The sequence below is a fragment of the Chinchilla lanigera genome, unplaced genomic scaffold (genome assembly GCF_000276665.1).
Source record: "Chinchilla lanigera isolate Chin_1 unplaced genomic scaffold, ChiLan1.0 scaffold00081, whole genome shotgun sequence".
In the NCBI taxonomy this organism is placed as follows: domain Eukaryota; kingdom Metazoa; phylum Chordata; class Mammalia; order Rodentia; family Chinchillidae; genus Chinchilla; species Chinchilla lanigera.
This window is the reverse complement of record NW_004955482.1, coordinates 8,036,629-8,046,245: the sequence shown is the minus strand read 5'-3', so window position 1 is coordinate 8,046,245 and position 9,617 is coordinate 8,036,629. Positions and strand designations below refer to the sequence as shown.

General features: G+C 56.3%; 1 protein-coding gene across 1 annotated transcript in view; it reads right to left on the bottom strand.

The window, feature by feature from the left end:
• Positions 1-437: 437 nt before the first annotated feature.
• The window catches only part of Cux2 (cut-like homeobox 2), a gene marked incomplete in the record, with an annotated part of 262,326 nt that continues 253,146 nt past the window's right edge, over positions 438-9,617 (bottom strand). Inside the window, 6 exon segments of the mRNA XM_013503646.1 lie at positions 438-3,511; positions 3,786-4,059; positions 5,259-5,447; positions 6,361-6,630; positions 8,786-8,945; positions 9,426-9,617. Of these exon segments, the coding sequence (XP_013359100.1) occupies positions 2,713-3,511; positions 3,786-4,059; positions 5,259-5,447; positions 6,361-6,630; positions 8,786-8,945; positions 9,426-9,617 (1,884 nt within the window).

Below are 9,617 nucleotides of genomic sequence, written 5' to 3'. Positions count from 1 at the left end.
AGCAGGAGGCCGGGCCGCCAGTGCTCCCGCGCTCCACAACTTACAAACCAGCTGGAGCAGCAGCCGGAGCCCGAGGTACAGCTGCCGACCGGAAGCCACATGCCCGAGCAGGTGAGCAGGCAAGAGGTGGCACGTGCCCATCTATCAGCGATCACTCCGCAGCTGGCTGTTGTCACGTTACAGTGTGACCTACCGTGGCTAGGTTTTAGGACGTGAAAGAGAACCCTGGTTTTTTTTTTTTGTTTTTTTTTTGAGTCATAATCTTGCTAAGTTTCCCAGGGCAGTGCTCCTACCTAGGCCTCCCAAGCAGCCTGGATCACAGCAGCATACCAAAAAGTCATTTCTAGAAATAGCATTTTGTGGAAGCCCTCTGAAGGCCCGCTGTGACCCCTACTTTGCACCCCCAGCTCTGGAACAAAGAAGCAGGACACCCAGAATTATTATACAATTCTGTATTTAGCGACTCGTTTACAGAATGTGTTCCTTTTTTTAAAATTTTAAACAAAGTTCATCAATCTCTTATAGAAACAGTTTTGTGGGTTTTTAATTTTATTTTATTATTATTATTTTTTTTAACCGTTGCGGGACGTGAACCAGACAAAGGTGTTCACGGGTCCGGCGGCTTTAAGCACAACAGGATTTCTGTGTTCAAAAGACTAGACTAAGTGCTTGATCCAATCCCGTCACACTAAAGCCACAGAGTTCTTGAAGAATCGGAGTTTGCGTGGAAGCCTGGATTTCAACATCGTGTTGGTTTCAAGAGTAGAAAGTGATATTTCCCCCACGGGTGTCTAAGGGTGTCTAACGGCAACAGGTGGCCGGGACGGCTAAAAGGAGATGTTTTGTTTGTTCCAGACTGGGTTACTCTGAAACTTGGTTACTATTTCCTATGGTCACAATATAAAAATACCTTCATCTGGATAAAAATGTCTACAGTGGAAAACTCTTCAATGCATAGCCTGGGAGTATGGAGAAGAAGGTTCTCCTTCAGGGAGTGCTGGATGGATATTGATTGACTGTTTGGTGTGGAGACTGTGGCCGGGCCGGGTGCCTGAGAGTTGGGATTTGTGGAACGGTCCTCATTTGTCCCTTGCTGGTCACAGGGTTTCTGCCTGTGTGCTTCCAAATGTTCATGGCATCCATCCCACCCTGTCCCTCGCCCCGTGACACTGGACTGGCATCAGTTATGGTCACCTTTTCATTTTCCTTCTGGGGTGTCACCCAATTGGGCCTTTCCACAGAATTTGACATTTTTGTTACTGGGAATCGAACTCAGGACCTTGTGCTTGCCAGGCAGGCACTTATGCTACTGAGCTATATCCCTGGCTTCCCACAGAATTTGAAAAAAAAGAAGTAAAAAGAAGAGGGATCCAACAACCAATATGGCGGCCATCCCATCCAAGCGGGCCCTCTCCCCCAAGAGCTGAGACGCAGATGCTGGAGAAAGGGCTCCTCGGGGTTGGGGAGTTGAGTCTTTGCCCCCAGAAGGCCAAGTGCTGGAAAGAAAGGTGAGCGTGGACATCGGGACAGTGGATACGCTGTGATGAACTTGGCCTTCCAGCCTTTGTGGACTTGGAGCTGCAGATGCCGTCCAGAGATACCCCAAGGTCAGACTCAAGCCAGAAGATGGAGGCAAGAGGAGTAGGGGCCTCCGGTTTGATGAGTCTACTTTTCGGTGCTGGTTGTTAAGCTTCAGGGCTTGTGGGGTGACCAACACGGTTACTTTCTGCAAACATGTGGGGGAAGATGGCAGCTGCAGTCTTCTCCGGAAGGCTCATGCTCATCCCAGTGGGAAACTTCCTGGGGTGGCCAGGACTCAGGTCAGGAAATAGGGTCACTCTGGCCCGAGCATCACTGACCCCTGCCCCCACACCGGGCTGCCCCAGGTCTTGTCTGCGGACGGATGAGACGGACGTCTGACCTCCGTGGCCAGTTTTCTGACTCGGGGAGTGTGAGCAGGTTGTGTCGTACCTGCAGGATGGCACACTGGCCGCGGAGCAGGGCAGTCCGGGTTACAAAGGTTGCCAAGAGACCACCAGAACGGAACACATCCTCAACGGCATCAAGGTTTTATTTAGAGTCTTTTGGACTTTCTCTTTTCGGCACGGTTTCTGGAAGGGCAGTAGCAATGCACTGTGTCTCACAGACAGGAGTGGGGCAAAAACCGTGGCTCAAAGGTTATCTAAATTTGGTCAGTCTCTTAGTGTTTTATGATGGCTTTGAACAAGTATCTTTTAATCTCATCTAGTGGCAAAGAAAAAAGGACACAACTTCAGTGTATACTTTGCAACCGTTGTGACAGTATCCTGATTTCATAACTCTCTGTAATATCAAAACAGCATTGGCTGGGAATAAATTCCAAAGGATCCTTTATTAAAATATCTAAAAGAGGTCTATAAATATTTCTTTATTTTTCTAAAAGAGTTTGGAGTTCTGGGGTGAAAATGTGGCGCCGTTTTGCTCCCGCCTCTTGCAGAGGGGTGAGAGCGGGGAGGAGGGACAGGATTCCTCGTGCCCCTGGGCAGGGGATGCCAAAGGAAGGGGCGACGCGCCTGCCTCACCTGCTCACTCCCAACTTTGTAGCACTAGGGTTACAACAAAAAACGTAAATGGCATAACACTGCTGTCCACATTCGGATGGGGAGTTCTGTCCAGGAGAGCAAGTGCCAGGAGGGGGCGGCCGTGGGGGGTGCCCGGCCCCCGCACCCACCTTCAGAACTCCCACTCCAGGGCCTCCTCCCGGTTGGCCGCCCTCTCCAGGCGGTAGATGATGCTGTTCAGATTGGCCATCTTCTCGTGCCGCCGCTGCAGGTTGGGGTTCACCTTGGCGCCGGGGTGCAAGGCCCCGGCCGTGTCAGCAGTGGGGCTGGCACTCGGCACTTTGGCAGGGGGGGCGCCGGGCAGGGATGGGGAGATGGGGGCCGAGGAAGAGGGGACGGGTGACACCGAGATCAGGAGGCCCGGTGAGGACGCTGCGGAGGGTGAGTTCAGCGTGACCTCCAGGCTGCAGCGTGAGGACTCCGAGGCTGACTTAAAACTCAGAGGGTCCGAGTGGAGCCGCTCCCCGGCCTCGCTCTCCTGGGAGGGGTGTACCGAGGGGCAGTCTGCGGGGGCCCCGCCCGGGAGGGGCCCTGTGGCCGCCTCTGGGAGCTCTTCACCCCCCGGGGGGCCGGGTTGCTCCTCTTTGGGAGGCCCCTGGCCTCTGTCTGGCTCCCCAAAGTCCTGGGGCTGGCTGTCCACCTCCTCCGCAGCGCCCTCCTCAGTCTGTTCCTGCTTGATCTGCACGTGCACCCTGTCTGGGGCGGCCAGCGCCGCGCCGCCGTCCTCATGGCCCTCCCGAAGCTCCAGCTCCTTCACAGCAGGCTTCTGGTCCTCAGCCTCCGAGTCCGGGCTCCGTGGGGTGGGGTCCGGGTGGGAGTGGCCTGGTGGCAGGACACCAGGGCCCCCACTGGGGTCGAGGTCTGGCTCATCCTGGGTTCCCTCCACCAACATCTCCCGGCGCATCCGGGACCTGGGGCAGAGATGGCGGTGAGCCTGGGGCTGGCAGAGGGGGACCCCACGAACCCTAGACTCAGTCTGTGTGGGTGGCATTCCGACTTTGCCCCTGCCCCGGCGGCTGCCTACCCTGGCCTACGTGCAGAGCTGCTTATGCAAATGTGTTACTCCTTCAAATTCATGGAACAACTCTGCAAAAGGGATGCTGTTAGGGTCCCCAGTGGCCCTGGGTGGGGTTGGGCCTGTGAGGCGCCCGCCCGCCCGCCCGCCCGCGGGTCCCCTGTGCGCACCTGTAGTTGTGGAACCAGTTGATGACCGTGTTGGTCTTGAGGTTGAGCTGGAAGGACAGCAGCTCGATGGTCTGCTGCGAGGGGTAGGGCTCCAGCTGGTAGGCCTTCCGCAGCGCCTCCTTCTCCTCGGGCGCCAGCACCACGCGGGGCTTCTTGATCTGCAGGAGGCTCAGGTCCTGCGGCTGCAGGCCGGGGCTGGGGCACTCGGAGCGCGCAGCCGGGGACTCACTGTCCGAGCCGGTGCTGATCAGGCCGTAGCGGCGCTTCAGGTAGGCTGCGCCGGGAGGGAGCGAGGCTGGAGGGGCCGCGCCACCTGCACCAGCTCCCCAGGCACAGCAGGGCCCGGTGGTTGGGCATCCACAGCGACCCACAACCCTCATCTCCCCCGACCTCCCAGCCCCTCCGCCCTGCGGCTCTGCTCCTGGCCCCGAATGCCAACCTGTGCTGAGGGTTTGGCAAGGCACCTCAAAACAAGGGTGGTCCGTGGCATCCTCCACTGTCAGAGGTGCCCCTGAGTTTCACAGCAGTCTTTGGTGGGGAGCAGGGTGATGGGCATGAAAGGGTCCCATTTACACCTTCACCCCAAGTCAGCAAAATGTGAAGAAAAAGCACTGCTGTGGCTTGATCTGGACTGTCTTCCAAACACCCATGGGGGTTTTTTTGAGACAGGGTCTTGCTGTGCAGCACACGTTGGCCTTGAACTCACAATCCTCCTGCCTCAGCCTGCCCAGTGCTGAGATTACAGGCGTGCACCTCCATACTCCACTAAAGGCCAGTGCATAGAGGCTTGGTTGCTGACTGGGCACTGCCAGGAGTGGTGGAAATGCTAAGTGGGAGGTCTTCCTTGGAGGGGACCGTGAGACTCTGGTTGCTTCCCTTCCTGTTTGCTGGGTCAGCGCTTCCTGTGTTGGGTAGGGAGTGGGTTACGGCCAAAGGGGAGACTGTGTAACGGAGTTGAGGCGGAGGAGGGAAGCACTGAGTGTTTGGGGAAGTACAAAATGAAGATGGCAAAAGACCATGAGCAGCAGCCTGGCGTGGTGGCGCACGCCTGTAATCCCAGCACTCTGGGAGGCTGAGGCAGGAGGATCGCAAGTTCAAGCCAAGCCTGGGCAATTAGTGACCAAGACCTTGTCACTGGGGAAGCTGAGGCAGGAGGATCATAAGTTGGAGGCCAGCATGTGCTACCCTGTCTCAAAATAAAAAAAGGCTGGGGATATAGCTCAGTGCAAAGGCCCTGGGTTCAGTTTCCCCAGAAGACTGCAACAGCCGTGGTATATGAAAAGACACGAAGAGAGATGGGTATTGAATTTTCGTGGCAGACGTACCTACTTTAACTGTGCTCACATACATTGTTCTTGGGGATCGCTAGTTCATGTGGCCTCAAACCAGGCCAAGACTGGGTTTATCTGGATCCCAGGGGCAACTCGGAGGCCAGCCCAGAGCCCAGGGCTTCCTTCCCAGAGCAGCTCTTACCTTTCTTCTCCAGCTTCTTCATGTCCCTCAGTTTCTCCACGTTATGGGGGTCATTGAGCCATAGCTGCATGCGGACAAAGGGCTCTCGCCCTTTCAGGCTCAGCTTGTGCCAGGGTTTGGGCCGGGACAGCAGGTCAGACACGGAGCCTTGTGTCAGGCCCAAGATGCTCTCCCCAAACAGCCGCTGCCCTGGGGATGGGGGTGGGGGGAAGCCTGTTACACTGGGCTCGGCAGAGAAACCTCAGCAATCCTCCTGCCCCAGCCTCCCGAGTGCCAGGATTACAGGTGTGCGCCACCACACCCAGCTTTTTTTAAAAAAAAAAAAAATTTTGTTTATTTATTTTAAGACAAGTTCTCATTATGTAGTTCACAGGCTGGCCTTGAACTTGAGGTGATCTTCCCGCCTCGGCCTTCTGAGTGTTGGGATTACAGGCATACGCCACATGCCAAGGTTGTTTGGTATATTTTACCTTTTTTTTTTTTTTTTGAGACAGGGTTTCACTATGTACTTCAGGCTTAAACTTATTTTGTAGCCCAGGCTGGCCTCAACTATTTTAAAACAAACAATGAGCACGTCTTTTTTTTTGAGACATGGTCTTACTATGTAGTTCAGGCTGGCCTGGAACTCGAAGTGACCCTCTTGCCTCAGCCTCCCAAGTGCTAGGATTACAGGTGTGTGTCACCATACCCAGTGGACATGTCTTATTTTTAATAATAGAAATTATAGTGAAAAATTGGGGGCTTGCATGCATCTCTTTGAGAGAGAGGCCTAACCTGCATCTGTGACTTAGAGGAGTTTGTGATATAAACCAAAAAGGCGCCCTGTAACAGATTTTTCTGCGTGTCTCCACAGGACAAGCACTGGGTTTGTGAGAGGCATGGGACAAGAAGTCAGCCAATATCAGACCCGCCTTCACCTTCCTTCTGTCCCATTACAGGGGCTGAGGTCAGGGTCAGGGTCAGAGGCCTCACACGGACCCCCGGATGCCCAGGGCTGACAGCACCTCCTGGCGGGACTGGCAGGCACCCCAGGGGCACTTTCTGAGACAAGCAGGCGGCACCCAGGGCAGGAGGCAGCACACCTGCTCCCCGCGGCCCGTACCTAGGTTGTTGTCTGTGAGGACCTCCTTGACCCGCTTGGTGATGGAGTACGTGTCCAGCTCTGGGGACATGGCCACGATCTCCTGGATGCCCCCCGCGGCCTGGCTGCCCGAGTACATCTTCCCGCCCAGCACTGAGGCAGAGCGGCCCTCGGGCTGCTGGTTCTCCTTGCTGCTCTCCAGCGACAGGCTCAAAGCCTCTTGGGGGTTCTTCTCGGGCTCTGCGGGGCTCGGGGGTGGCGACGGCGAGGACCTGGGCTCCGTGGGACTGGCTGTGGGCCACACGAAGAGGCAGAGAGTGGTCAGCGCCACCCGGCAGGGCACACCGTTCGGGCAGGCAGCTGGCTGGAGCCGAAAGTTGGCATCAACCCGTTCTGCAACCACCACGGTGACATCCCAGGAAAGGACCACCCGCGGACACCCAGGCAGGCTCCACATGTGTGTCCATCAGCCACTTATTAGCCAGGAAGGGGGAGCAGCCATTCAGCAGCGCTCATACACAGAACATATGTAAAGGACATTATTAGGGTGACTACAAAGAGTAGGTTACATAACACTACTGAATCATGGCATGTTTCTGTTTCTTGGGAAATACAGATGGACTCTACGCCCTCAAGTTCTATATCCAGAGAGTCAAACAACCACTGGTCAAAAATAGTTTTTAAAAATGTGTCAGCCGGGCATGGTGGTGTATGTCTATAATCCCAGAACTCAGGAGGCTGAGGCAGGAGGATCGCCACGAGTTCAAGGCCAGCCTGAACTGCATAGTGAGACCGTCTCAAAACAACAACAACAATTGTGTCTGTACTGGACAAATACAGACTTTTTTCTTCTCACCATCCCTAAATAAGATAGTACAACTATTTACACAGCATTTACCTTGTACGAGGAATTCTGAGTCACCTAGAGGTGATCTAAAGTAACAGGAGGATGTACCAGGTTATAGAAACACGGCAGTATATTCACGAGGGGCCGAGCACCTGTGCATTTCGGTGTCCCCGGAGCTGGCGCCCTGCAGACCCTGAGGAAGCTGTACTTGCTGAACAATAGGGGTGCAGGGACGTGGTGTGGCCAGCCAGTTCCCCAAGAACACCAGTGTGAGAAAAGGAATAGGAGGTGAGTATGAGCGTCTCGAACAGGGAGTTTTTTTTTTTGTTTGTTTTTCTTTTTGACAGGGTCTCTCTATGCAGTTCAGGCTGGCCTTGAGCTCACTTTGTAGCCCAGGCTGATCTCGAACTTGCAAGGATCCTCCTGCCTCAGCCTCCCCAGCGCTGGGCTTACAAGTGTGCACCACCACGCCCGGCTGGAACAGGGAGTTTGTTGTTTCAACTCTGTAGTCGAGAAAAGTTAAACAACAGAAGGAAGTTGGTGGCCGGCGATGATCTACAAGTCCAACCAACAGAAATGAACTAAGTCAACCCGGCAAAGCCAGGCCCGCCCTTCCCCACCTCCAGGTGGCAAAGACAACAAAGGTGTGCTCCTGTCTGTGGGTGTCCCACGCTGTTTACACTGGCGCCTGGGACTTGGGCTTTGGTCACGTGGCATTAGGTTTCTGGTCTGCAATCTGTCACTGAACACCCCGCCAATCTGGCTCATTTCTGTGGCTCTAAAACAGGGTTTTATCCTACAGACTGAGCCCCATTTTACAGGTCGGGAAACTGAGGCTGGGCTCAGGTCCTGGAACTCCAGCTCCTTCCCTTCCCGGGTCTCAGTGGGCAGGTCAGATAGGCTCTTCTGTAGCCACCGGCCTCATGGCAGGGCGGGGCCTGGCTAGGCCGCTTGCTAGGGCCCCAGTAGAACTGGCTGCTGGTCATCAGGGTGGAGGGAGCTGGCACCCTGCCCTCGCATGTCTCCCTCCTGTTCTGTGACTCTGGGCAACTTTCTGGGCCTCAGTTTCCTCACCCCTGCAGAGCTCAACTCCTCCCTCCTTGGCCATCATTTATGAATGGGGAACAGGGGTGCTGAGAGGATTCTGGGGCTGCACAACAGATCTTTTTTTTGTCTTTTTGAGACAGGGTCTCGCTACGCAGTTCAGGCTGGCCTTGAGCTCACTTTGTAGCCCAGGCTGGTGTCAAACTTGCAAAGATCCTCCTGCTTCAGCCTCCTGAGTGCTGGGATTACAGGTGTATGCCACCACGCCTGGCCACAAAACAGATCTTTAGGGAAGAAAGCTAGGGTCGATCCCCAAACCCAGGCAAAATAGTTTCTCTATCTGCCCTGGGCATCCTGGCACCCCTACAGGCATAAAACCAGGGCTCTGTGCACCAGACACGGGAGCAGGGAAAGATGGAACAGGGCTCCCACAGGCAGCAGGACTGGAGCCACAGCAGTAAGGACAGACAGAGGAACATGTGTGGGGTGTACAGCCAGACACAGGTGCCGCTGCCGGGCACGGGGCCCTCCGCAGCCTCAGGCCGCCACACTCACCCTGGGAGGCGCTGGGCTGCTGGCCCACGGCCTGGCCGAGCTGGTCTGAGAGCCACAGCTGCATGCGGATGAAGGGCTCCCGCCCCTTCTGCGTCAGCTTGCTCCATGGCTTCGGCCGGGACAGCATGTCACTCACACTGCCCTGCGACAGGCCCAGCACCTGGGACGGGCAGGACGGGAGGGTCGGTGAGCAGGCCCGAGCCTGGGCTTCCAGCGGTCCCTCACAGCCCAGGGGCCTGCCATGCGCTGCAGGCGTCCCCACCCCAGGGGCTGCTGTGTACCCCAGAGCCCTCTGGGCCCTCCTCCCTGCCTCCTGCTCGGGTCCCTTCTTCCTCCTCCGAGCTTCCTGACGCTTTGCCTGTTCCCTTGCTATGGGCAAAAGTGACCCTTAAAATAAACAGTAGCTGAAAGCTGGGTACACTGGCACATGCCTATACTTCTGGCGCTCTCAGAGGCTGAGGCAGGAGGATCACAAGCTCAAGCCCAGACAGTGCCGTGCGCCGACCGGTCAGAGCCCACGCAAGACCCTTGGGCCGGGGAGCCCGACCCCTCCGCGGCTGTGGGGCAGGGTGCTGGGGGCACAGGGCCACAGAGGCGGGCAGCGCTGTGCCTGGCGCAGGCTCTCGGTCCTGCCCCTCACCTTCTCGCCAAAGATGCGCTGGCAGATGCCGTTCTTGGCCAGCTTCTCCTTGACCTGGCGCGTGAGCTCCAGCGTGTCCACCTCGCGGTACATGTACAGCTCGTACTGCTCGGGCGTGAGCGGCGGCACGGTGGGCTTGAGCGCGCGCGGCACGTAGGCCGGGTAGTAGGGCAGCCGCCCGCCCGCCTCGGC